The 27,920-nt window shown below is 46.5% G+C and overlaps 1 protein-coding gene across 24 annotated transcripts in view; it reads left to right on the top strand.

The window, feature by feature from the left end:
* PPP1R13B (protein phosphatase 1 regulatory subunit 13B) overlaps positions 1–27,920 on the top strand; it is a 77,079-nt gene that overhangs the window by 43,745 nt on the left and 5,414 nt on the right. For 21 of the 24 annotated variants that reach the window (XR_014070870.1, XR_014070873.1, XR_014070872.1 and 18 more), the window contains 9 exons: positions 1,994–2,113; positions 6,422–6,498; positions 15,375–15,476; positions 17,656–17,830; positions 18,930–19,126; positions 21,024–21,164; positions 22,607–22,787; positions 26,268–26,437; positions 26,795–27,296. Coding sequence is in view for 19 of the 24 variants with exons in the window: in XM_081548570.1 (XP_081404696.1) it covers positions 1,994–2,113; positions 6,422–6,498; positions 15,375–15,476; positions 17,656–17,830; positions 18,930–19,126; positions 21,024–21,164; positions 22,607–22,787; positions 26,268–26,437; positions 26,795–27,296 (1,665 nt within the window). In the remaining 5 variants the exon portion in view is untranslated. Of the gene's footprint in view, positions 1–269; positions 409–1,993; positions 2,114–6,421; positions 6,499–15,374; positions 15,477–17,655; positions 17,831–18,929; positions 19,127–21,023; positions 21,189–22,606; positions 22,788–26,267; positions 26,438–26,794; positions 27,297–27,920 lie in introns of those variants that run through there. The other 3 variants (XR_014070874.1, XM_081548572.1, XM_081548556.1) reach the window with 2 other exon arrangements.

Genomic DNA, 27,920 nt, shown 5'->3' on the forward strand with positions numbered 1-27,920 from the left:
GCAGGGTAGTTTTGTTTTCACTTTAAAACACAAATGACATTTTAGTTAACCTTTATTTTAAAAAGCTACTGAAGCTTAGTTTGCTTTTCTTAAAGTTAATCTTTAAAATGTTTTTGTTTGTAAGGGAAAAAATTTTTTTTAAATAACTGGCTTAAGGAAAAATTAGATTTAATATTTATAAAGTTATGCTCAGACTTGGTAGATTTAAGTGAAGATTATGTGAAAGTCGCTCAGTTGTGTCCGACTCTTTGTGACCTCATGGACTATACAGTCCATGGAATTCTCCAGGCCAGAATACTGGAGTGGGTAGCCTCTCCCTTCTCCAGGGGATCTTCCCAACCCGGGGATCGAACCCAGGTCTCCCGCATTGCTGGAGGATTCTTTACCAGCTGAGCCACAAGGGAGATTGTAAGTTGATTTTAATTAATGTGAAAAAAATTTGTAAGCCAAAACAACAGTAATAAAAATATGGCCTAAGATAAAATTTTATCTTAAACTGAGGGACATGATTAGTCTTAAATTCCACAGCTATAGCATTATAATATACATGTTTTTAAAAAAATTTTTAGAGGCCTATATCCACAAAAATTGTTACTTTCTAAACTTAAACTAAATCATGTTAAGGTTGCACAGAAAACAACAAAGTTCTGTAAAGCAATTATCCTTCAATAAAAAAACAAAAAAACTAAAAGTATAGAATGGTAATATTGAATACTTCTTTAGTGTTCAATTTGTGCTTGCTTCTTGCCGTACAAATACTCAGTTTTGAGTTGAATTAACCGAGATGAGACGATTTATGTCCTTGCCTTTGAGGTTTGTTGACTAAGACAGAGCTTTCCTGCACATGTAGGAAGATGACACGGCAGCGGCATGGTGTGCGCCGTGTCTCTGTGAATGGTGGGGTTTTCTTCCTTGTGGAAGCCTGGCCCTTCTGTCGGGCGGAAAATTAAATCACACCTTGTGCTGCCACACGCGTGGCTCTTTCTCCTGACTTGATCTGAGCAGGAGTCTCTCACTCAGCCACGCTCTTGCGTTGAGAGGAGGAAAAGTACAGTTCGGCTCTGTCCTGCTCCTCCCAGGGCAGGCCGTTTTCTACCAGCCTCGGGACCTGCCAGTATCCTTCCTCACTTTCAAGCACAAGCAGCAGTGGGAACGTTTGAAGATTTCCTTTCTTTCCCTTTAAATTGAGATAAAATTCACATTGCATAAAATCCCCATTTTGGTGCACAACTTGGTGGGTTTTAGGACGTTCTCTGTGTCGTGCAGCCACCTGCGAACTCTGCCTCCCGTTCTCCCACCGCGGCCCCGGCACCCCCTGCGTCACCGTCTGCCTCTGTGAGCTTGACTCCTCTAGGTACCTCCTGTCGATTGGATCTAGAGCGTGGGACTGATCGGGCTGTTTTTCACTTAGCTTGCTTAAGATTCATCCATGTTGTAGCACTCATCAATACTTAATTCTGCTTTTTGGCTGAAATTACCCATTGTATGATATATACCGTTTTATTTATCCTTTCATCAGTTAGTGGACACTTGGGTTGTTTCCACTTTTTGGCTGCTGTGAGTATTGCTGCTGTGAACATTCTCGTGCAAGTGTTTGTGTGGGCTAGCTGCATTGCCAGGAAGTGTGTGTCAAGCCTTTGTACATCTGATTGCCACCTGTAACATTTTAGTGAATAATAAGATTGGGGCGGTTTGTTAATGTGTTCCTTTGAAAGAGTGGGCGGTACACTGCTTCATGAGAAATATAATAACGGATATTTTTTCCAATGTTCCCTATTTAATGTTGCAAAATTGCTTTTATGATTACTTCTTTGTGTTATAGTCTTGCTTTTATTTCATTAAAATAAAAATTTAGTGCTTGTAATATCCTTGAATTCTAATATATATGTGTGTATGTTTATTTAAATTTATTTTTATCATTTTTTACTTTTGATAGGATTCATTTTGTTTGTCTCTGGGAAAAGTAAGAATTTTTTTCTTTGTTTTTTCCTAGAGCGTCCCATACCCTTTGATTATATGATGTATGAACATCTTCAGAAGTGGGGGCCACGAAGGGAAGAAGTGAAATTTTTCCTTCGACATGAAGATTCCCCAACAGAGAGCAGTGAACAAGGTAGATAAGTGCTTTCCCCCCGTTTGCTAATTCTTGCCATGAAAGTTAACTTAAGAAAAATAGGAATAAATGTTAAATTATTCCCCTGTTCACTCACAAGCGGTGAGAGGGAGAGTTGGTGTCTCATGGGGTTTTGCCCCTGTTACTGCCGTTTATGGTTACTTCACACTTTAAGGTTTCCAGCCCTTGCCTCCTCAGGATCCTGAGTCAGTCACATAATGCATGAAACACGTGAGTGGGCCTGCTGCCAGAAGGGACTGTTTTTGATAAATGTCACATGGGTGAAATCTCTGGATTTTAAGAATAAATGAAACCATGAAAGCATCGTAAAAATTCTGAGAAATATATATATGTGTGTATATGAAGAGAGAGAAAGAACAAAAAAAACAAGAACACCACCTAAGTGAGGAGTTCCCTAGTGGCCTAGTGGTTAGGATTCCAGGCTTTCACTGCCATGGCCCAGGTCCAGGCCCTGGTCAGGGAACTGAGACCCTGCAAGCCTTGTGGTACAACAGCAACAACAAAATATATATATATATATATATACACACACAAGACCTAGGTGTGACACCAAGCCATAATAGAAAAGACAAACAGTTATTTCAACAACAACAAAAAAAAAACCTGCAGGCAGTAACCACCCTAAAGCAAAGTCAAAAGACAAATTATAAACTGGGAAACAGCATTTATAGCTCATAGTGCAAAGGGTTAGTTACCTTTATATAAAATGATAAGAAAAAAGCCAGTAAAATAAAATGGGCAAAATATGCAGACATGTAGTTCATAGCAAAGGAAACATGCACGGCCAGATGCCCAGCCATACTCCTAAAGAAGAAATGCAGGGCGAACACTGAGAGACTGTATTTCACCTGTCGCGCCGGCAAAGATTAGGACATCTGATAAGTGTTGGCAAGCACGCTGAGAAACAGGCAGTCTTCCACACTGTTGGCAGCGTCTGTAGAGGGCAATTTAGCAATATCTATTACACTTACAAAAGCATAAAACCTTTTACCTGGAAACCTCACTTTTGAGAATTATCCTATAGCTGTGTCTGCACACATACAGAATGACACATCCACAGTGTTACTCATGGGGCACCGCTGGTAGGAGCAGCCGTCATTGCCTCCAGGGGTGTCGGCTGAAGAAACCGGAGTGCGTCTGCGCTGTGCCCTGTCCCGAACCACCTCCTACACTTGTGCCCTGAGGAAGCACAGTGTACACACGTGCTGCCTTCTTTGTAACAGAGGAAAGAGTAATGGTGTGTTCTGCATTGGCTGGTGTGTGTGTGTGCAGTATCTTTGGAACCATCAGTAAGAAACTGGTCACATGGCTAGCCTCGGGGGAAGGAGAGAGGGAAAACTGGTCATGTATACCTTCTTGTTCCTTTTGAATTTTGAACAATGGGAATATACTACTTGTTTTGAAAACTTTATTGGAGTATAGTTGAATTACAATGTTGTGTTAGTTTCAGGTGTACAGCAAAGTGAATCAGTTGTGCATATACATATATCCACTCTTTGAAGATTCTTTTCTCATATAGGCTGCTACAGAACATTGAGTAGAGTACCCTATGCTACACAGTAAGTTCTTGTTATCTATTTTATATACAGTAGTGTGCATATACCAATACCAATCTCCCATAAATTACTCATTTTTTAATTAAAATTTAAATACGGGAATCTTTTTTTTTTGGAAAGCATGTACACTGTACAGTTAAGAAAAAAATCCCTTGTTGTTTAACAGTGATTGTGGATTACTTCTGGTATTAAAAAAAAAAAAAATTGGAAGGACATCCTTTTGTCAAAAGATTATTTTATTGCAGATTATCCCTGTTTGTTTCTTTTTGTTTTGGGCCGTGCCATGGAGCACGTGGGATCTTAGTTCCCCAACCAGGGATCGATCTTAGGTCCTCTGCATTGGAAGCAAGGAGTCTTAACCACTGGACTGCCAGGGAAGTCCCCATTTGTGTTTTTTTTTTTAAACCAGTTTTTGTTTTTTTTTTTAATGGGAAAAATATACAAACATGCTGCTGCTGCTGAGTCGCTTCAGTCGTGACCGACTCTGTGCGACCCCACAGACGGCAGCCCAGCAGGCTCCGCCGTCCCCGGGATTCTCCAGGCAAGAGTACTGGAGTGGGTTGCCATTGCCTTCTCCAATGCATGAAAGGGAAAAGTGAAAGTGAAGTCGCTCAGTCGTGTCCGACTCTTGGTGATCCCATGGACTGCAGCCCACCAGGCTCCGCCGTCCCTGGGATTCTCCAGGCAAGAGGACTGGAGTGGGTGCCATTGCCTTCTCCGATACAAACATGCAGTTCATAGCAAAGAAGAAATATATGTGGCCCGGGAATATACGGAGAGACGTTCATCCATACTGCTAAAGAAAGCAATGCAGGGAGCACAGTGAGGCACCGTATTTCACCTGTCACGTCAGCAACGTTAGAATGTTTAATAACAGTGTTGGCAGAAGTAAAGGACATCCCCCACTTCCAAGAGTCGGAATTCTCTCTGTGGAAGCTAGAGGGGAGCGTGGAGGACGTTTCCTTCCGTCACCTTTACACTTGGGGGAGCAGGAGCTTTGTGTGTAAAGGAACTCGACGCAGGTCATGTGCAGAGCGTTGACGAGAATGCGGAGCTGATGGAGTGGAGTTTGGAGTGGAGCCGCCTGGGTTCAACACTAGTCCTGCTGCTTGCTCAGTGTGGACCCTGGGCACCTGACTTCACATTCCTGTGCCTCCGTTTCCTTATGTGTGTGGTTCGTAGGGTTGTGTGGCAGTTAATGAGGTGTCCTGGTGCGGTGCTCACTAAACGTCGGCTCTTAACTATTTTCTGACTTTGGAGTGCAAAATCATCACATTTCTTCTTTACCATCAGAGATTAAGTGACACTTGATATAATTTCTCTGTGTTTTTATAGTATTCTAATTTGATTGTTTATTGTTTGGAAGAAGCAGCAATTATAGAATATTAAATTAACCCGAGCACCTTATTTCTTAAAAGTACTATTAACTAAGAATTTAATTTACACTGTACACTGATAGATGCCGTACCCCAGGTGTGTGTGTGTGTGATTTCCGCTAACAGAAAATGGCTTTGATGAGGCCCCTTTTGTGGACTCTGTGACTGTGTGCGGGTGCGTGCTCTCTCATTCCCACTTATTTAACCTCAGTTCCATTAATCGCCTCCCTAAGGGCCCTTGATTGGATATTGTATTCTTACTTGCCCTGTCTTCTCCATCAGATGTACTGTGTGTCTGTTTATGTACTCAGTAGCTTTGCTTTATGCATAAAAAGAGTAAGATTTTTTAATCTCCTAAGAGCCAGTCTTTGCTTCCTTGGGGGTGATAGCACTCTCTGAGAATGTATGGCTTAAGGTGAGGCAGTATTTTCCGTAATATAATGTTTCTTCAGAATTTTCAAAGTAGCAGGAAATAAATAGAAGAAAACATGTTATTCTTTTCTCTTTAACATTAGGTTCATGACCCTTTGAAGTTATGTTTTCTTAGTAATAAAGCAGGCTCTTGGGTGTGATAATTCTCAAAACAGCATCAGGTAAAGGCTGGAGAGATGAGTGAAGGTAGGAGCAGGCATTCAACACATCACAGTCATTTATATGACTTTAGATTCACCTGGTACAAAATTGTGCAGCACACTTCATTTGTTTTAAAAAAAAATGACAGGAGAATTTTGCCAGTTTAAATTTGAAACCCTTAAAATTAAAAAAATGTGTATTTTTTTATAGAACAAAGGAGAATTCAGAAGATAGTATCCCATTTCCGTTCCAACGCTAGCAGTGAAGATCAGTTTTGTGCATCAGTTTTTTAATTATTGGATATTATAAGTTCTATTTTTGTCTCTTTTAAAATTTTTATCAAAATATAGTTGATTTACAATGCTGTGGTAGTTTCAGATTTACAGTAAAGTGAATCAGTTATATATATACACATATCCATTCTTTTTTAGATTCTTTTCCCATATAGGTCATTATTTTAGTCTCCTAAAATAATAAAAGCTTTAATTTTTAATAAAAATAGATAATATGTGTAAGATACACATAACATAAAGTTTACCATCTTGACCATTTTTAAGTGTTAGAAACTTTTTGATATAAATCAGTTTCAAGATTCTGAAATAGAATATAGAAAAAAAATTCATTTAAACAACTTTATGTATACAGGTTGATTATATTTTTTCAACTGTACTAATTTTTGAGTTGTCCAGCCTGGTGTTTTATGCTTGTGCTTAGTAAATATTTGAATTAGTGAAGAAGTTATAAAATACTGTTTTTCTAGTATGGCACTCTCATTTCTCTAGGTGGCCGTCAGAGCCAGGAACAAAGAACTCAGAGAAATGTGACAAATGTACCTGGAGAAAAACGCACTGAAAATGGGGTAAGTAATATGAATTTTGTTGGAAAAGTTTAATTGCCTTTTATAGGCACTAATGAATTTTGGTTATAATTTAATTGTTAATGTTTATTTTGACGGTGCTGAATCTTCATTGCCGTGTGCAGGCGCTCTCCAGCTGCAGTCACCGGGGGCTTCTCATGAGGTGGCCTTTCTCGTTGCAGAGCAGGGCTCGGGGCACGTGGACTCAGGGCTCGGGCTCGGTAGCTGTGCTCATGGGCTTCGTTGCTCCCCAGCCTGTGGACTCTTCTTGGGCCAGGGATGGAAACAGTGTCCCCTACATTGTAAGGCAGATTCTTAACCACTGAACCACCAGAGAAGCTGTATAATCTATTTTTAAAGAATTACTTTTTGAGTAGTACTAACCTAAAACAGTAAAACTACCAATTATTTACCAGCAAAACAAGTTTATTTGGAAACAGCAAAGAACTGTAATTCAAGACATGCAGCTATGGACAGCCACATGCAAGTCCTCTAAAACAAGAGGAAACACTTTTTATAGAGGAGAAGGGGAATTTGGGAGGGGCTGTTATCAACAAAAAGTCTTTTGGAGGAAACTGGGAGTTTGAAGTTTGGTGGCTTTTCCGTAGCTGCATTGTTGCCAGGCAAGGAGGAGGTGGTTCTTTTCTGCTGGTGGCCGTGAGTGGCGTTTCTTCCTCTGGGGACACGGCACGCCTCTTCCTGTCGGGGTGGGGTCTGCATTGGTGTCTAGAGCTGTGTATGTGGGAGCTCCTTGCTGGGGCCCTGGCCCCGTCACCACAGGCTTCCCCGTGTTCTCAGTGTGTGTGTGGGAGCTCCCTGCTGGGGCCCCTGGCCCCGTTGCCGTAGGCTTCCCCTTGCGCTCTCACGGTGGCTGTCGTCGTCTCTGTTGAGCATCTCACTCGTCTCTGGGAAGGTGTGACGCAGCCCTCCTGAGCGGTCACGGTTTCATCATCCTCACGGTGCCCGTGCACTGGGTGGTCCCAGCAGGGCAGCGGCCTCCATGCCCTTTTCGTGCTGCTGCCACAGCAGGTCCTGGAAGAGCAGCCGCGTGCCTCGGTCCCCCGGAGGCAGATGAGCTCGTCGTCTCTGGACCGAGAGATGGCGTGCAGGCTTGCTTTGTGCCGTCAGTGTTGATGTCTTGATCCTTCTGTCAGATTTTAAAAGACAAGATGGCTGATGGGTTGAAGTCCATAGGTATCTCCAGGAGAGAGGATTTCCTTTGTCATATGGGATAGAGTTGGAGAAAAGGCCTAACATCGATTATAGGGGAAGAAGTTTGTCCAAGCAGATGGATTCTTTTTAAGAAATATGTGTTGAAAGAGCAGAAATGAATGAATGACAATGAGTGAATGAGAGAATAATGAAGAATGAGAGAAATTTTCATCATGGTCTTTTCTGGAAATTTTCGTAGTAACTTTTCCAAATAATTTTCAGGCTAAAGAATGTTTCTTTTTCTGGCCCTGCCCTGACTGGATTGTAGCTTCAGCAGGTTACTGCCTAGCACAGTGCTTGGCACGGCCACACACAGGTGAGAGGCACAGATCTGGAGTGCGGAGGGCCCATCTTCAGACACTGGCTTCAGAGCTTTCTAACTAGCTGAATTGGAGCAAGTCACTTTGCCCCTCTACTTTCCAACTTCATGTTACTGGCTTGCGATTTTCTTTTATTGGTTACCATTGTGACTTTAAATGATATACTTATATCTCTGTTTCTTTGTAAAATCAGCTTGAAACCATGTCTCTGGACCTCCCTTCTTGTAAGACGAGGGTGTCAGCACCCCTCCCCTTTTCTCCATCTCCCTTTCCCTCCTACCTTCTAGCTTTTTCAGCTGTACTTTTATGTTGTCAGTGCTGACAATATTTGTGTACTTTTATCTAAATATAATTAAAGACTTCTATACTTTGTTTATACACTAGTTATCAAGTTGACAAGCATTTAATGGTGTTTTAGATTTTTCAAATACTAGCCACTGTAGGGCCAAGTGGTGAACTAGATTATATTTTCTTCTCTTGAGTGCCCTCAGGGAGAACTGTTCCTCATGTCAGGATTAAGGAATCACCTTCCTTATACTCCAGTTGCTAAAGATCATTCCACAAATCCTCTTCTCATTCCTGCCTTCTGACTTACTGGTCCACTCTGAGTCTGAAGCCTCTGAGGGGTTCTGGCAGACGTATGTGCTTCAGAAAGTCTTAAGAAATAAAGGCCCAGGCCCCACAGGCAGAACTTTCAGTAAGACTGGGATGGGCCTGGAAGACTTCATATGACTGTTCCCCTGCCAGGTGTAGGAACCTCCAGGGTGCGTGTACCCACTGTCGGAAGCATTCAGAACTTACCTGTCCAACAGAATCTTGAAGATCCCTTTGTGTCCTCAGATTTCCTGTGGACAGATTTCCCCTGAACTTCAAGGGAGGTGAAATAAGTATATCAAATAGGCGGGGACTGTGTGTGTGTTTATATCATAAACGGAAGGGACTCAGGAGGAAAGGAGACCAGTAATATAGTATGGTGAGTTTTGATGCGATAGGTCCTTGATCTTTCCAGGATGAAGTTGTTTATTGTTAACGTGGAGATGATGTTTACATGTCAAGATCAACAAAACTGAAACCTGAAACCAAAATTAAAGCTGTGTTTGCAGCCTGTATGCGAGCTTATAATTAGAGGAAGGCTGAGAGCTGGCGAGGAGGCATGACTCTTGTGCTGGAAGCATGACATCTAAGAGGCATGTGTTTATGGCACACACATCTGCCTTTTAAGCCTAATAATACGTTACCTTTGTGAAGCACTTTATTGTCTACAAAGCACTTTTATGTGCATTTTTTAAAGTTAATAAGATGTTAAAAATATACTTCTCCAAAAATGTTTTTGTGTGCACCCTGGACCTAGAATAACAGCACCTGAGCCTGTGTGCCCCATGACTGCTAGCAGGTGCTGAGGCAACTGCTCTCCGCGAAGTGCGGGTCACAAAGTCAGGTGTCTAAGAAATAAAGACCCCAGCCCCACTGGCAGAACTGTTCATTCAGTAAGTGTGAGGTGGGCCTGGAAGGCCCTCATGTGACACTGTTGCTCTGCCAGTGTGGGAACCTCCAGGTTATATGTGCACACTGCCATAAGCATTCGGAGCTCACTTGAGCAATAGAGTTTTGAAGATCTGGTTTGACTTTATGGTGTAAAGGCAAATTGCTTTGTCCTTACTGTGTATGCCTGTATCAGGGGGTCCCAGGACCACCCCCAGTGTCAGCAGTTTGCTTGGAGGACTCACAGAGCTCAGCATATGGCCGTAGTCATGGCTGTGGGGTCCCCCAGCCAGAGGATGCCGTGCAGGAGCCACAAAGGGAAGAGGCACGAGGGCTGAAGAGGTGCGTGGGGTGACGTCTGGGGAAACCTGCCCAGCTCCCAAGGGTCCCCCCCCAGCGGAGTCACACGGGACGCGCTTCATTCAAACTGACTGTTTGCTTGAAACTAGCATCACAGTCGAGAAGGCGATGGCCCCCTACTCCAGTACTCTTACCTGGAAAATCCCATGGACGGAGGAGCCTGGTGGGCTGCAGTCCATAGGGTCGCGAAGAGTCGGACACGACTGAAGCGACTTAGCAGCAGCAGCAGCAGCGTCACAATATCATTTCTTATTCTGCGAAGAGTCGGATACCACTTAGCGACTGAACAACAACAACACAGCGTTTATTTAATGTGTTTTTGAATGAGTCATTATGCCAAAAGAAAGTTGTCTGGAATATGGCGTCATTTTTAGGAACTGTGGCGGTGAAGAGTCGTTAACTGAACAGATACTGTGCGCGGCGATGAATCCTTTTGTTTTCGTAGACAAATTTGCGGTCTTTGATAGTTTTTGGCACATATTGGAAAAATACATTTAGCACATGTTGGCAGAATGTTTTCATAGTACAATAAATGGGATATAAAGCAAAGTCTTTTTACTAATATTTGAAAGACTAAGTATCGATAAAAACATGTAATTAGAGGCTTAGGATGGAAGACAAGTATATTGCGTAATTGTCTACAATGGTTTGCGTTGAGAAACCTTATTATATGTTTTTAATAAATGAATTATTACAGAACCAATTTCAAAATTATATATAAAACAAATGATTTGAGGAGATGAAAATACATTTGACTAAAGCCATGTTATCAACTGACTTGTGATCTTGCGCTTTTGACCATAACTATCAAGTGAGTTGTAGTTAATATCTAAAAAAAATCTAGTTCTGATAGCCTATTTGTCAAGCATACATTATTTTGTTAGCTTTCTTAGTTGTGATTCAACATAATTAGTACAAATGAGACATTAGCCAATAAGTCCCCCTTTACGTCTAACTTTTAGCAAATTGAGCTAGCTTATTTACTGGAAATCTGATTATACTGCATTTGTGGTTGATAGCTTAATTAAGAACATTTTTATGCTTACCTTTTTCATTCTTATCAAAATAAAATACCATTATATGAGATTCTTTCTTCACCAAGAGGTTAACATTTTATTTTAAAAAGAGGATAATTACAGTATAAACCCTGACAACATCAAATGTCAGCAAAGATGAGGTGAAGCTAGAACTCTTGTATATGCTGGGGGAGTGTAAAATGATGCTTCACTTTGGAGAACAGTTTGTCAGTTTGTGTAAGTGAAACAAATGCTTAACCACACAACACTCAGTCCCCAGCTTCACTTCTTGACATCAGTTACCCAAGAGAAGCCAAAACATTTGTCCACATAAATACTGGTACGTGAATGTTCAAGATGGCTTTATTCCTCATAGCTAAGGAGTGGAAACAACCTAAATGCTCATCAGCAAATGAACGGGAAAATAAAAACTGTGGATACTACTTGGCAGCAGAAAGGAAGGAATTCCTGGTACAGGTAACAGCATGGATGAATCTAAAACGTTGTGGTGACAGACAGAAGCCAGACTCAAGGACGTGACCCTGTCTGGTGAACTTGTCGAGCACACAGGACTTGGTGATTGTGGCGCAGCCACCCCCAGGCCCACGGGTGGGATGGAATTGCCTGAGAAGCGCACTGGGGAGCTTTCTGGGATGACGGAGCCATTGTGCTGACCGGGTAGTGGTTACACTGCAATGTGCGGTGGTCAGCTAATGCAGCAGCATATTCAGATGGTGTGCTTATGGTCTGTAAATGATGCCTCAGTTAAAGTAAATGTGAAAAATTTCACTGTGTGTTTAATATACTAGCCTGTCATTTCATTTTGTTAACTTAACTACCATTATATGTTTTTGAAGTTTTGTATCAGAAATGGGTTAGAATATATGCTTATCAATTTTTTTAAGTTGCTAATCTTAAATTTAGGAACATAAAAATTAGAAAATCATGAGATTTTTATTAAGAGTGCTATGAAATTTTATATATATATATTTTTAAATAGCACATTATAGTATCTACATAGTTTCTAGGGGTCAGGAAATCAGGGCTTAGCTGGGTGACTTGGGTTCAGGGTCTCTTGCGACATTGTAATCAAGGTGTTGGCCAGGATCACAGTCATCCAGAGCTTGACTGGGCTGGAGGATCTGTTCTCAAGCCCATGAGATGATATTTTTACGCAGAATTTCTGTAAAGTCAGAAACAGTAGTGTAAAGAGGGCTCGGCTTCTCATCTGGACTCGTTGCTTTGGGGTAGGAGGCTTTAGGAGGCGATGTGTGTTCTCAGGCCTGCAGGTCGTAGGTGGACCAAGGTAGCTGACTGTGCTCCTGCTTCTCTGAGCTGCTTGCAGGCTTTCCGAGATGGTGCCGGCTGACAGCACACCTCTCACAGGGGCGCACGGGGACGTGCGGGTCCTCACCGCTGTGCGGGGAGAATGCTCTTTCTATTTCACAGGGAGAATATGAGGATAAAGAACCGAGCTCCGGTTCCATTCCTCATAGTTACACTTGGTGGGTAACCTAATTTCCTCCCATGTGAGGTTCTTACCTCATTCAGCAGAAGAGAGGCTCGCTCGTTAGGAAATAGGGAGCAACTGCATTTTACTTGTTTATTACTCACAGTGTCTGGGATTATATCTGGCATATCAAGGGCAAATGACCTACCATGATATCAAACACATATAGTGCTCAAACCAAAAAACAACTCAGTTCTCCTGACCCCTTCACCCTGTCAAGGCTGGAGGGCTGAGTCCTTTCTCTGGGCCTGCCGAGCTGTCCCAAGAGAACTTTCCCACTCATTTTACTGGTCGTGGAAGTGACTTGTCTTCCCTGTAACCTGGAGTTGAGCTCATCAGATAACCACCATAACGAGGGGCCTTAGAGCGCCCGAGGGAGCGGGCTTTGATTTCTCCTCATTAGATGCAATGAGAGAAATAAGTGAGAAATTAGGTCATAGGTTTGTCGGAATAAATTGAGTTCATATGGAGAATTTAAAATTATTCCTCTGGGGTTTAGTTTACATGGAGAGAATACATGCTGTTAGGCCTGTCATGAAAGGATCGAATTTGCATCAGAGGTTTTTGTTTTCTTTAAAAAAAAAAACCAAAAAGATGCTTTCTGCTAAATTTTCACATTGAACAAATTAGGGAATTTGTACTAAAGTATAAAATGTTGCATATCTGTTGACTTACAAGTTTATGGTGGCTTGTGTTTTTATAACCCATTTAAAATGAAATTAAGTTACATAGGTGTGTTCACTTTGAAGTAATTCACTGAGTTGAACACAGATTTATACAGTTTTCTGTTTGTAATATCTATATCAATAAAATTTCTATTCAACTTCAGATTAAGAGCTTTGTGTTGGGCTGGCCCACGTGACATATAGATGTTGTGAAAGTGAAGTGGCTCAGTTGTGTCCGACTCTTTGTGACCCTGTGGACTGTAGCCTACCACGCTCCTCCGTCCGTGGGATTTTTCAGGCAAGAGTACTAGAGTGGGTTGCCATTTCCTTCCCAGAGGATCTTCCTGCCCCAGGGATTGAACCTGGGTCTCCTGCATTGTAGGCAGACCCTTTACCATCTGAGCCACCAGGGAAATTTTCTGTTAAAGATATAATATCTGAATTACTTATGTCAATAGAATATATCTTAGTTTTATAATTAGAGATACACATAACATAATGCATACAAAGAGCGCTGTCTTGTTCACAAGTATAAATATCAGAATACGCAACAGTTCAGTTTCTCCACTGTCTTCTTTTCATTGTTATCTTAAGCCGTTGGTGGGGAGGGGAGACCAAAGAGGTGAGTTTTTGGTATTTTTCTTCAAGTTGTAAAATTATGAAATTAATGTAAATAGAAAGATTTGTTACAGGTACTTCATTTTTCTCTAGTCTAAAATATGTTTCTGAAAGTTTCAAAAATACCATTGGTTGAACTTCCCTGATTAAGAATCCACCTGCCAGTGCAGGGGACATGGGTTCAGTCCCTCGTTCGGGAAGCTTCCACATGCCATGGGACAAACTAAGCTTGCAAGCCACAACTGCTACAGCCCACACACCTAGAGCCTGTGCTCTGCAGGGAGAGAAGCCACCGCAGTGAGAAACCCACGCATTGCAACCAGTAGCAGCCCCTGCTCGCTGGAACTAGCGAAAGCATGCGCAGCGACAGACCGAGCGCAGCCAAAAATAAATAAATAATTTAAAAATTTCTTGTGGTGGTGATTGGAAAAATCTCCGTAGATGGAAAGTAGAACACTTTATTAGTAGTAAAGTAGAAATTTGAGTGCATTGTGACAGTTGGGGCATTTTTATGGAATGAACAAATCTCAGATGAAGTTTCTATAACCTGGCAGTTTACAGTATCTGGTTTAGAAGAGGGACTTGCTCCCCATTGCTTTCTCAGGACTTTAGATAAACAGAATGGAGGCTCCAGTTAATTAAATCCTGACTCCACTTTCTAAGAGTCCAGAATGGGCTTACTATCATATGATTTGGGGAGGACTGGAGTCGGAGGAACAAGGCTTGGTACCCTTGTGAAAAGTTACAAGAGGCTCAGAGTATAGAGGAGCCCAGAGATGGACAGTGGAGCTCCAACGAGGGGCTGCGCACCTGTGTGGCGTGACCCACGGGGCTGGAGAAGGCTGGAGGAAGACAGGCGTGGCTGGAGTCGGAGCTCTGGCCCTTTGTCAGCTCTGTGTCCTTAGCCATGTCCTTTCACTTTTCCCTAGGATTCCTCTGCAGTGTGGGCTCATCTGCCTGCAGAGGTTTGTTGTGAAGATTGTGTGATATAGTACACATCACATGTCCAGCCTAGAAGGGGGTGCTGTAAGAGATGGTCAGGAACAAGCCTCTGCATCCGTCTCTGTCTGTGCAACTGAGCTAGGGCACATTATTTGAACTTCTCCCTGCTTATTTTCTCATCTGTAGAATGGAGCTGTAATGATCTCTGCCTGAGAGTGTCATTTTAAGGCTTAAATGAATTCATAAGTGAAAAGTAATTACTTTAGAGCAAGGTCCATGATGAACACAATAAAATTGCATCCTGTCATTAACAGGATGGGGACATACTTTCAGATTCCAGCAGTTGCCCCTCCTCCGGATGTGGATAATGCTCTGTCGATCGTGGGTCAGTCTTTGGTGTAGGCCATACCTGTGGTGTTTTTAATGAGATATTTATATTTCAGAATCTTTGATGCATTTCACCTTCTCAAGACCAGGTGGCAGTGAAGTGACATTTGCCCTTAGGTGTCACCTGCACATTTATTTTTTAGTTTGTGTACTCTTAAACATTTGACATCCTCATTTACTCAAATAAATTTAATAGAAGCAGTCAACAATAAGGAAAGGTTCTTAGGAGAAAGTAAACTAATTTATGTTCCTCTAACTTCTAGGGAGCCTATTTAAAAATCTTGATGTGTGTGCATTCTGACATTAGAGAAGAATGATGATGCAGACAAACATCCATTCAATTCTGAGCGTGTTTTGTTCTCTGTAGGTTGGGAATCCACGTGTTGAACTTACCCTCTCAGAACTCCACGATATGGCAGCTCGGCAGCAACAGCAGATTGAAAACCAGCAGCAGATGTTGGTCGCCAAGGTACGTTCCTAAGCAGCAGTGGGGAATGGTCAGCAAGAGTGTTCTTCAGCATTATTTTAGATTCCATGGCTGACCCTTGTAAGTAGAACTGTGCTCCCACAGCAGTGAACACAGTGTCCCTCTTCATGATCTCTTCTGTGATAAGAAATGCACACTGTGGCTTCTTGACATTGAGGAAGTATCGGGCAAGAGCATCTGACCCTTGACTTGCACACTCAGACCCCCAGGACAGGAAGCGGTTGAACTTAACCCAGTTGTAGATAAAATTTGGAAAGAAAAGATGCTCTCCATCGTCCCCTCCTTTTTCCTCTGGGTGTGTTCTCAGCTGACGTGATTGGCATTAGTGTTCTAGAGGAAGCCAGCAATCCGCGATAAGACACTGGTCATGGGCCCCGAAGACAGTGGCTTCCCCGTACCCCACCCTGCAAGGACTCTGTTTGGGGCACGGTAGGCACTCATGGTATACACTGCGGACTAGATTTGTCACTGGAACCCTGTCACAGGATTTGAAACGATTGCCCACCCATAGTGAGGGCAAAGAAACCACAATGGAAGTGTTGGAGTTTGGAAGGGAGAGCGGTTCACTGTGGGGCCGGGCACGGGGCACAGTCGGCTGATGCCCAAAAGTCCAAACTCGCTTATGGTTCCCGGGGAAGTATTGTTTGTAATAGGCAAAATTTGGGGTGAAGACTGCAGAGGGTGTGACGGTCTTCTGATTGGTTGGTGGTGAGATAACAGGCTAGTGTCCAGGAGTCTTGTGCTCAGCCTGGAGTTACCATCCTCCACCCAGGTGGGGCCTAAATTTCTGCAGGGGGTCTCAAGATACATTGTGAAGTGTATCCCTGGGGGGACAGGGAGGCGGGGGGACCAGGACCCTGTTTCCTGACAGCTCCTGCTTTGTCTCCGCATTCCCTCACTTCCCTGTTAGTGACTGTTTGAGTCTGCCTTTTGGACTCAGGGAAGGTGTAAGAGTCTGAAGCCTTTTTCCTATAAACCAGAAATGGTGGCACAGAAAGGCTTTTGTACCCGGGATGGCCCCACAGGCTCCAGCTTGGTTTCAAAACTGTTCTGAATAACAGTTTAGTCTTGGACTAAAACATCAGACCTATCTCTCATGCCTGCTGAGAATGATTCCTGGTGTAATGATCTTAAATGTCCTGACATTGCTACACAGAGAACACGAAGACATCACTGCCCAAGTTCTTACTGATTTCTCTGTAGAGATCTTCTTAGTAACCAATTGTCCAATTCAGCTATTTTCATTTATTGAATGACCATGTGACTCTGTCCACGTTCATGTTAATAATAGTTTAAGTTGGACTTGTTTTTGGCAGTAGTCTTGCAGTTTATTGGATTTTTTAATAATACAAGGATAAAGAACAAGTAAAAGCTAAGTAAATTGGAAGATATATTCATTCCATTAATAATGTTTCTAAGGTGAAATGTACATGGTATTATGTCATCTAATTCTGCTTTTCTTTTTCTCTCCAAATATTGATTCAGGGGTACTGCTATTGAAAGGAATCTTTGATGTTTTCAGCAGTGTAACTCAAGTTAATATGGGTTATTCCATATTTAAGCGCATATTCCCTTCCTTAGGTTGCACGTGTCATGCCTGCACAGTCACATTTAAACCTCTCCTTAGGTATATTCATGCATACAGATAGGACCACAGGTAGTGCTGACTGTTACCCTGAAGGTATGCCTTCACATGAGTGGGGAAAAAAAACTATTGAAGATTATTACATATGCTTTTACTGTAGGACTGTCCTGTTCTTGTTTGATGATAAAATGTTTGCTTCCTTTTGAAGGAACTAATCCTAAAGAAAACAAGCACTTCCTCCAATGTCCCTGCCGCTTAACAGATTAGAGGTTCATCTCCTTGCTGATCACCTTATCTCTGTTCAATGTAAAATCTTTTGCTGGTCAGTACTAATTTCCTTTAGGAGGTTAAACAAGGGACCCGTGGAAGCTGCTTTGTAGGCACGGGAAACCTGGTACCAACAGCAGGAAGCTTGGGCTGCTGGGCTTCACACACAGGATGGCAGTGAGGGAGTGTCTAGCATTTCTTTAATATTCATGAAAACAGGAGATCCTGTGGAATCTGCTTAAACTGTTTTTAGTGTACAGAAGTGACCGTGCATTTCAATGTTCAAAGCTAGCTATTCTCTCTCGATAGGAACAGCGTTTACATTTTCTAAAGCAACAGGAGCGCCGTCAGCAGCAGTCTATTTCTGAAAATGAAAAGCTTCAGAAATTGAAAGAACGAGTTGAAGCCCAGGAAAATAAGCTGAAGAAGATCCGTGCCATGAGAGGACAAGTAGACTACAGCAAAATCATGAATGGCAATCTGTGTATGTGCCATGGCCCAGGGTGCCCACGCTCCCTCCTTAGGTGTAGACCAAGTGAGGCTGGCTTCCAGGCGCCACGGTCACAAGCTGATGCCAGAGCTTGCTGTAGGGAAGCACTGGGGCTTCGCTCCGCCAGCTGCAGCTGCTGGGACACGCGCTGAGACTAGGGGGTCTTAGAAGGCCTTCTGCAGCCTTAGCAGTGTATTAGGGAGACCCTTCTGCTACCTCGGTTGCAGCTGCCCTTTGGATTAAGGCTCGGGTCCTCTTAAGGCTCAACTCATGAGGTTCTGTTTTAACTGAACAACCTAAGTTTTGTCTGTGTATTAAGATAAAGCATACAAATGCTCACTTTGGGTGTACATGGATTGTTACTTTATTATTCAATTCAGTTACTACCTGCTTTAGTAGTAGTAGTGTTAGTCGCTCAGTCGTGTCCGACGCTTTGTGACTCCATGGGGTTCTCCAGGCAAGAATACCGGAGTGGGTAGCGATTCCCTTCTCCAGGGTGTCTTCCCAACCCAGGGACGGAACCTCAGTCTCCTTCACTGTAGGCAGGTTCTTTACCATGTGAGCTACCAGGGAAGCCCAGCACCTGCTTTATGTTACAGTAACAAGCAAGATAGATTTGGGTGGTCCTGCCCTCACACCGTGGTATCTTTGGTGCATTGAGCTTCCTAAGTGGCTTGACCAAGGTAGCTTTGGGACAGTTGCCCTAACTGAAAAACATTCAGGCACTTCCCTCGTGGTCCAGTGGCTGAGACTCCTCGCTCCCAATGCAGGCAGCCTGGGTCCAAGCCCTGGTCAGGGAACTAGATCCCACATGCCACAGTTAAGACCCAGCAAGCCAATGAAATAAGTAATTTCTTCAAAATTAAAATTCAATAACTAGTGCAAATAATTGTCTTCTGAGCAGTCATATGTTCCAAAGGCTTGTTGAAATATGTTTTAGATTATGCATCTTATGGTTTTCTCTCCAAGGATAATGCTAGAGTTGAGTTAAAGGTATAGAAATGAAGAAATATCACCAAAAAAATAGCAAAATACCATGAAAAAACTAAGTCAACTAATTATGTTTTTTTTCTTTACTGTTGTGAAATTATAGCTGCTGAAATAGAAAGGTTTAGTGCCATGTTCCAGGAAAAGAAGCAAGAAGTACAGACTGCGATTTTAAGAGTTGATCAACTCAGTCAACAATTGGAAGATTTAAAGAAGGGAAAACTGAACGGGTTCCAGCCTTACAATGGCAAGCTGACAGGACCGGCAGCAGTGGAGCTAAAAAGACTGTACCAGGAGCTTCAGGTAACTCCCCTGAGTTTGAGGAATGATTCTGTTAAAACTTCCTTCTTTTGGGCGTCCTTCCAGTGTAGGCTGTAAACCTCAGAAACTGGAAATGAATGAATTCTAATGTAATAGTAGGCACCAAATGTATTCAGTACAAAAGAATGTTTTGAACCACTTTGAGCTATAATTCACATAGTTTATGATACACCCATTTAACATTTACAAGTAAGTGGTTTTCAGTATCTTCGCAGAGTTCTGTATCCACCACCACAGTCGATTTTAGAATATCTTCACCACTTGCAAAAGAAACCCCACACCTTTTCGCCATCACCCCACAACTCCATACCCCTCTAGCCCTAAGCAACTGTGACTCTCCTTTTCCTCTCTATGGATTTGCCTGTTCTGGAAATTTCATATGAATGGAATCATGCAATTGTAGTTCTTTATGAGTGACTTCTTTCACTTAGCATGTTTTCAGTACAGAAATTTGATATGAATTTAATTGGTAATGTAATGAACTGGTAAAGAACTAAGCTTCAGATAATACCTAAGGCCTTGGTGTAAACTGTATTTTGACAAGATAGAGGCCTATTGTTAAATCCTTGTCTTTGTTAGCTTGGGCTGCCTTAAAACTGCAGACAGGTCTGTCTCATGGTTCTGGAGGCTGGAAGTCCCAGGTCAGAGTGCCGGCAGCCTCAGCTCATGGGGAGGGCCCCCTTCCTGGCCGCCTTCTTCCTGTGTCCTCACATGCTGTGCTTGCCCGCCCCCCTCCTGCAGCCCCACCATGAAGGCCCTACCCTCACGACCGGTCCAGCCACGCTGGGGCCCAGGGTGGATTTCGGGACGACACAGTCACAGCAGCCCTCAGAAGGTGTCGTGCCGCAGGTGGTTTGTCAAGAAGCAAGTTTTGCGCTTCTGTGGGCACTTGTTAGAAAAAGGACTCTATCACTTTACGAAATGGGGATTTTTAATCACAGGGAGTAAACGGGCTGATGGCTGCCATTAAGTTTTGTAATATAAATATTACAATATTAAAATGGCATGAAATGAAATGTAAGAATTTTTTACTTTTTATGTTTTTAAGCAATTGTTAATAAGTGCAGTTTTTAAGAATTTCTTTGGTAAAATATGATGAATGTTTTATATACATTTCCAACTTTTTGAGTGCAATCAAACTTAAAAAGTACATGTTATCTCCTGTCTGTACACACGTGCCAGTATGTATGTGCTGGCACCTGTATGCATCTGAAAGAGTTTGACACGACAGTGCTTATAACCTCCTGTGCGCAGTGCACTGTGATGTTTTCTGTTCTCTATTTCATATTTTTAAAGTTCTGGTTAACCTATTAAAATAACAAAAGGGACTTCCCTGGTGGTCCAGTGGCTGAGACTCCAAGCTCCCAGTGCAGAGGGCCTGGGTTCGATCCTTGGTCAGGGAACTAGATTGCACATGCCACAATTAAGAGTTTGTGTGCAGCAATTTGTAAAAAATGATACAAGAACATCCAGTTTGGTGTTTGGGCTGCCCATGGGTTTCCTGCGTAGGGCAGAACCAGACACCTCTCCCTAGGTCACTCAACGTGTCCAGGACGGTATCACTGAAGTGGCCCTCCCACCCCAATTCCCTAGGACCACAGGCATGTTGCCTGCTGTCATTACATGTACTAGTCCTTCTGTACACTTTGAAGACACATTTGCAGATATTTGCTCTTTTTTTGTTCCATAAGAATTATGTTCTGGCTTCATCCATGCTGTACCTATAAAATATTTAGCACCTGGGATCATGCCTGTATGTAAATACACATAAAGACCAAATGTTGCTTTTTTTCTTCTTCCTTTTTTTAATCCCCCTAACAATGAGAATTTGACCTTTTAATGAAGACAAATCATAAACATTGTATTTTCTGTTCTGAAGATTCGTAACCAGCTCAACCAGGAACAGAATTCAAAGCTCCAGCAGCAGAAGGAGCTCCTGAATAGGCGCAACACGGAGGTGGCCATGATGGACAAGCGGATCGACGAGCTGCGTGAGCGTCTGTACGGGAAGAAAATTCAGGCATGTGAAAAAGAAAGTATTTCTGCGAGATAAAACGCTGAAAATGGTTCACCCTCAGAGCGTGCGTCTTTGCTGTAAGGCCATCCTGCTGCCCCCACTGCCATAGCTGATAGAGCATGAATTGGCTGTAAACCATAAATAATGACAGCAGAAGTAAGTGCTTATTCCCAAAGACACAGTTGTTTCCTGGTGTGTGGGATCAAGCCAACCCGTCCGCACCCCAGACTGCTGTTGCTCACCATGCACCCTCCCCAGGGTGCACCCTCCCCAGGCGGCTCTGTCTCCCTCCACTGGGGAGCTTTGGCCCTGGAGTCACGGTGCCCCGTGCCTGCTATGTGCATAGAGTCCTTGACCTTGTGTAGCCTGATGCACTTACTGTGAACTGAGAGTCGCTGTAAGGATTCAACTGATGGGGGTGTCCCAGCCACATTGTGGAGGACAATCTGCTTTACTCACAGTCTGTTGATTTAAATGTTGAAAATACCATCACAGCCATGCCACGTTGATGGGTAAAATTAATCATCCCAAAAGGCTACACAGACATTACTGCTTATTGAACCTGATATGTCAGGGCATCTCCCCAAAGAGGCTGGTGCTCCTGCAGAGATGTGTCTCCAACCAAAAGGTTTTTGGCACCTTTGAGCGGTTGTCAAAATCACGGACCCTAGAGCTTCCCTGGTGGTCCAGTGGTTAGGACTCCTCACTCCCAGTGTAGGGGCCCTGGTCCAATCCCTGGTCAGGGAACTAGATCCCGCGTGCCACAAGACCCACATGCAGCAATGAAAATAAATAAAAATAATCTTTTTTTTTTAATCATGGACCCTTTCTCCAGAGTGACACATGCTCATGCATGCAGACTTTTGCAAACAGTTGGAGGAAAGGCACGGATGTCTCACTTAGAGCCTGTCTGGGGAACTCTAAGGGTCCGTGTCTTCCTGTCAGATCTCTGTTTTGCATGCTTTTGTGGTGGGGCAGTGTCCTTGCTGAGAAGGGCAGAGCTGCCTTCAGGGAGCTGCTCAGAGCCTCACCCATCCAGACTCTGTGTCCTGTATGTCTCCGTCAGTTCTCATGACACCCCAGCTTTTCGGACAGGGCTGCAGAGGCTCAGAGACGTTCAGTCACTTGCCCACGGCAGCACAGTGACTAAGTGGGAGAGCTCAGGCTTTGACGATGGCGCTCTGCCCGCCCAGGAGAGGGGCCCCAGGGGCTGTTCTGTCTCCGCTCAGCTCTTGGTCTTTACCGCTCACACCCAGGTTGGTGTTACCAGGGCCCGCCCATACAGGACTGGGCCAGGGCCCTTTCCGGAGGGCTCACCCTCTCTGGGCACCGGGCTCCCGGGCTGGTGGCGCTTCCTGCGTGTGCAGTAGACGCGCGGCTCAGGTCCGAGCCGTCCTTCCCGCTAGGCCGACAGCTCTCCTGGCTTCTTTCTCTCCACCTTACAGCTGAGCCGCGTGAACGGCACATTGTCGCCACAGTCGCCACTGAGCACGCCTGGCAGGGTGGCGGCGGTGGGGCCGTACATCCAGGTGCCCAGCACCGGCAGCTGCCCTGCCCCCGGAGACCCGGTGAAGCCCCAGTCTCTCACTGTCGGCTCGAGTGCTGCCCACGGAAGGTCCAAATCCGGTGAGTGGCCCCAGCCCTCTTCCGGGGAGAGCAGGTGAGCAGGGAGGAGAACCGTGGGGGGCAGGGGCCTCAGAGGGGCCCCACCTCGCACTCCAGCCCCGGTGAAGTGACCCCTGAAGCACGTCGTCATCTCAGGCAGCTTTTAGGGAGCTGTGCGCCACCATGGTAAGGACGATCCTGAGACCGGAGTGGGCCCTTTTTTGGACTCAGCATCTTTACTCTGGTTTCTCAAAACACCGCTTAGTTAAGAGCTGGGTCTCTCCCACCACAGGTCTTCTTTCCCTTGACGGCACTCGGTGGCCGGCAGGGGTGCCTCCCTGCCGCCGGGCGGCTGCTCATCCTGACCCAGCTGCCTCCCTAGGGGCAGAGCCCTGTAGCTCAGGGGTCCCCAACCTCAGGGCCATGGGCCGGGACTTCCTGTCAGATCAATAGCAGCCTGAGATTAGAAACAAGTGCACAATCAATGTAATGCACTTGAATCATCTTGAAACCATCCCTCACCTCCTGGTCTGTGGAAATGTTGTCTTCCACAAATGGGTCCCTGGTGCCGCAAAGGTTGCGGATCACTGCTGTAGCTGCTCTGCCTTCCCCACCAGCACGGGCTCCTTCCATCAAAAAGTCCACAAACTGTCCCTTTGGCCCTCGCCACCCTGAGTTGTGCAATGTGACTGGACTCAGGCCCCCGGCTCCGTGCGGTGCATAACCTCCCTGAGGATGTGGGGTCCCTTCAGCGCCCCGGTTTCCCAGCCAAGCACAGCCCTGGTCTCGTGGAGAGTCCGCACTCCTTTCTCAGAGGAAGACAGCACATTAAGAGCGCCGTGTTTGACCCTGATGCAGACAGCCCCGGGGCAGGGAGACATCACAGTGGGGGCTGCCAGCCACGGGGGTCACGTATAAGGCCCCAGGGCAGGGAGACCTCACGGTGGGGGGCTGCCCTTCACGGGGGTCATGCATACGGCCCCGGGGCAGGGAGACATCGCGGCTGGGGCCGCCCTTCACAGGGGTCACGGGGGTCACGCCCTGCGGGTGCAGCTGCCGCTCCTCACTTGCGACAGCAGGGCTGCCGGTGGGGCCGGGCCTCCATCCTGGGGTTTCACGGGTGGCGGGCGGTTTGTCTGTGCACTGCTGGTCGCTTGCCTAGCACCTGGTCTGAGTGGCCACGCCGCTGGAGGACCTGGGGCTTGCCCTGACCCCGGTGGGATGAAGCGTCCCCAGCCCTCCTGGGCCATGTGCCTTGGCGCAGGTCCCTTCGTGGCCGTGTCTCAGAAGCCACATGGCATGCGTGATCAGCATGAAACGCGAGTTGCAGCTTTTACTGATAAGCTGTTATTTATAGTTTGACCCACCCGATGGTAGGAGTAGATGGTCCTCGTGTCCGATGGCAGGTAATCAGCCCAGCCAGCTCCTGCTCAGCTTAAACGTTGCCAGCCCGCCCGAGCTGCCCGTGGCTGGCTGTTCCCTCTTCTTCATGTGCGTATGCTGGTCCGCCTGGCCAGAGCCGCCAGGAGGAGCCCCACACGGGGCCGGGAGGCCGTGTCCCCAGGGTTCGGCCGCAGCCCTGCCCCTCTCTGTGCTGCAGGGTGAGTGGGCATGGGGGCCCATGCCAGCCCACTGCCCGGGTGGAGAGCCGCAGTGAAAAGGCTCTGGGAAGACTCTAATGTGCTGTTGGCTGTCCTTCTGGTTCCGTGTCCCACAGATGGCCGTGGTCAACCCAGAGTGACCCACTTGTGGACAGTGTCAGACCTCGACATGGGGCCTGACTACAGCTCGTCGCAGCGCCCCGCAAGCCGGTTTGCAAAGCGTATGTTGGCCAGCAGGCCTGTGGGGGAGTTCTGCTGACGCTGCCGAATCCGCAGTTCTTCCAAACTGAGAAAGGCTGCTCCCGCTCAGACCTGACCAGGGGCCGCTGCACATGGCTGGTCCCCGCCTCCCAGGCAGGAGTGGCATCTAGGCTGGGCTGGAACCCAGAACTCCTCAGGAGGGGCCTGACAGGTGTCAGCCCAGCAGGGGTGTTCTGGTTTTGTTTTTACAGAATTAAGATGATTTTCTGAGTTCATTATGAGGCTTTTAGTTTTCGCTTCATGCAGAAATCTCCCATCACGCTTACAGATGGTTGACCGTTGATAACAAGAATAAATGGGTCTTCCTTCTGTACTTCCTGCCTCGTGCTGAAGAAAGAGAAGTCCTAGTCCCTCTCCAGTGCCTTTCTGCCTGATTTCCACAAACTCTCCCGTGGGCCTGGCCTTTCAGGAGCAGCTGGCAGCCACATTTCCTGTGACCCTTGGCGAGGCCAGCCGCCCCCTCCTGAGTCAGCTCTGTTTATTGCCCCATTAGCCTGGGGTTTGCCCTTGGTGCCTCCTTGGCGGAACTGCGTGTCTATGGCCCACACAGCCCCAGCCTGACGGCACCCAGGGCCGTGAGAGTGCACATACCTCCGGACAGGGAGCAGCGTGGCCCACAAGGGCCAAAGGATGGTTTGGCCTGAGGCCTGGGAGTGCTCACCAGGGCTGGCAGCCGGGCTGGGCTGAGCAGGGAGGCTGCAGGCGGGCAGTGCTGCAGCCACTGGCAGACTCGGCTTCAGAGGTGCCGCTGCCCGTCGCCCTCAGGCCCCCTCTCCAGGACGTGCGAGCCCGCGCCTCCCCTCTCCCCGGCGTGGTGTGAGCTGCAGCTGTGCAGGAGGATGGCCACCCAGCCGCCCCCGCCATGCTGGCAGGGGCGGGAGGGTCGGGACAGTGCCCCGGGCGTCCCTTCTCCCCTCCAGTCCAGCCCCTGCCACTGCAGAGACCTGACCCTCACTCCCTGAGAGCCAGCCTGTGCCCCCAGGGGACGCTGCTGCACCCTTTCTCAGTTTGGAAAACGCTGTTAGAAGGTGTGCCTTTTCAGTGGCTTTCCTGAAAACCTGGGTTGACTGGCTTTCTCATCACTGCAGCAGATTGATGGCCTGCTACTCCAATCACTGGGAACGGTACTGCTCTCCTGTGATCATGAATTATTTTCAGAGGATGGAAATTTCTAACAGACTAAAGTCAAATTTTTCTTTTAATCCCGGAAGCAGTACAAGTCAAACCTGTTACAAAGTCAAAAGATAAATCTTTTATTATTGCTGTGTGTAATTGTATTTGTAAATAGTGTTTGAAAACCAAGTGCCAACGCTTGTTTTCCTCATTGGTGTTGATGTAATGGATTTGACCTGTATTTCAATGGGAGCTGAGAATGTTTCTCCAGCCCTCTGGCCCCTCGCCGGGGTTGGAGCATCCGTGTGCTTGGTCAATGAGTCTCTGCACACGTGAGGGCCACGTGGGTGCTGGCGAGGCCCCTCGGCAGAGGCTGCCCTCGGCGGTCTTCCTGCAGCTGCCCGTGTGGCTCCATCAGAGTGTGGGGTCTTAGAGGTGATTTTTTTGCTTCTGGCAGAGGGTTATTCTTATGTTGGTTTAACTAATTTCAAGAAAAATTTTACTTAAATTCTGTGTTCTTTTCAAGCCAATGATGGAAACTGGCCGACCTTAAAACAGAATTCTAGCTCTTCGGTGAGACCACCGCAGATCGCCAGCATGGACTGGAAGGACGCGAGTGCTGAGGGGCCGCTCAAGCAGGGGGCCGTGTCTAGCCAGCCTGTGCCCCTGTCGGCCCTGAGTGCCCCAGAGAAGCTGGTAGGCCATCCGTCTTTGTCCAGAACACAAACAAGCCCGTAGCTGACCACACCCCCTTCAGCCTGCGTCTTCGTCTAAGGGGTAGGAGGTGTCAGGAGGCAAATTAGTCCTGTTAGTGTCCATGTTGTACCCAAGTCCGAAGGAGTTCATTGACCCTGAGCACCTGAGCTGGGCGCACGTGGGAGGCTGTTGGTCAGGATTGTCCACCTGCTGTGTGACCCCCCCGGCGTGCCCCTGCCTGCTGACAGGCCCATTTGAAGGAGGACAGTCCTACTTTGTACTCCTCTGACCGTGGGTGAAAACGTGCTGAGCTTGTCACAAGCTGACTTTGTGTTTCTCTCTAACGTCTTGATTTAGGGCGTGGAGATCGGTAAAGTGCCACCCCCCCTCCCTGGTGTCAGCAAGCCGCTACCCCCGAGCTATGGGACGTACCCAAGTCCTGCCCCTGTGGGCCCGGGCTCGACCAACTCCCTGGAGAGGAGGAAGGAGGGCAGCTTGCCCAGGCCCAGCGCAGCTCTTCCCACTCGGCAGAAACCCGGCCCGCTGCCCTCTGCGGGCGGCCCGCACCAGCCGGGCTCCTCACAGCAGATTCAGCAGAGGATTTCTGTGCCCCCGAGTCCCACGTACCCGCCGGCAGGGCTGCCTGCCTTTCCAGCTGGAGATGGCAAACCCGAACTCCCATTGACTGTGGCCATTAGGCCCTTCCTGGCTGATAAAGGGTCAAGGCCACAGTCCCCCAGGAAAGGACCCCAGACGGTGAATTCAAGTTCCATATACTCCATGTACCTCCAGCAAGCCACACCACCTAAGAATTACCAGCCAGCAACGCACAGCACCGTGAATAAGTCGGTTAAAGCAGGTATGGTGGGCATGTACTCCTTCTCGTGGGGCTGGGAAATCCTATTTCAGAAAATGCCAGTCTGTACCCTGAGTTCCAGGTCATAGGCTGTTAAGGGTTAGACTTGATTCTTGGTGACATGTGGCTGTGGGCGTCTGTGTGAGAGGGGGATAAACATGACATACACAGAATGGTTCTGCTGGTAGACCCCAGCTCCCTGACTTCCCGTCTGAGTGCCCGCCTGCCCACATTACTCAGGAAATCCAGGCCGTAGAAGGCTGACATCTCAGAATTTGCTTTTTTTCTCCTGCTTTGTAGTGACTTGTGCAGGACTTATCTGGGAGCTGGCGTTGTGGGGATCTGCTTGGACCTGATCCCCTGGCCCCTTAGCAGTTGCCGAGCCAGACCCCGGGGGTGATATGAGGGGAGGGTTTTGCTGCTTTGGGACCCTCTGGCAGAGCCCACGGGACGAAGAGCCCTGGTCTGGGTGAAGGGAAGTCCGCCCGGGCCTCCTGGGGAGACGGGTGCGAGAGCAGAGCTCGGCCCCCACGTGCGGAGGCTGACGGTTCCTCCTGGGTGGCAGGGTCTGGGCCTCAGGGCCATCTGGGGTCTCCTCAGAGTTCTCCCGTGTGGACTGCAGGTTCC

This window comes from Giraffa tippelskirchi, chromosome 12 (assembly GCF_054371585.1).
Source record: "Giraffa tippelskirchi isolate mGirTip1 chromosome 12, T2T-mGirTip1v1.2.pri, whole genome shotgun sequence".
NCBI lineage: Eukaryota > Metazoa > Chordata > Mammalia > Artiodactyla > Giraffidae > Giraffa > Giraffa tippelskirchi.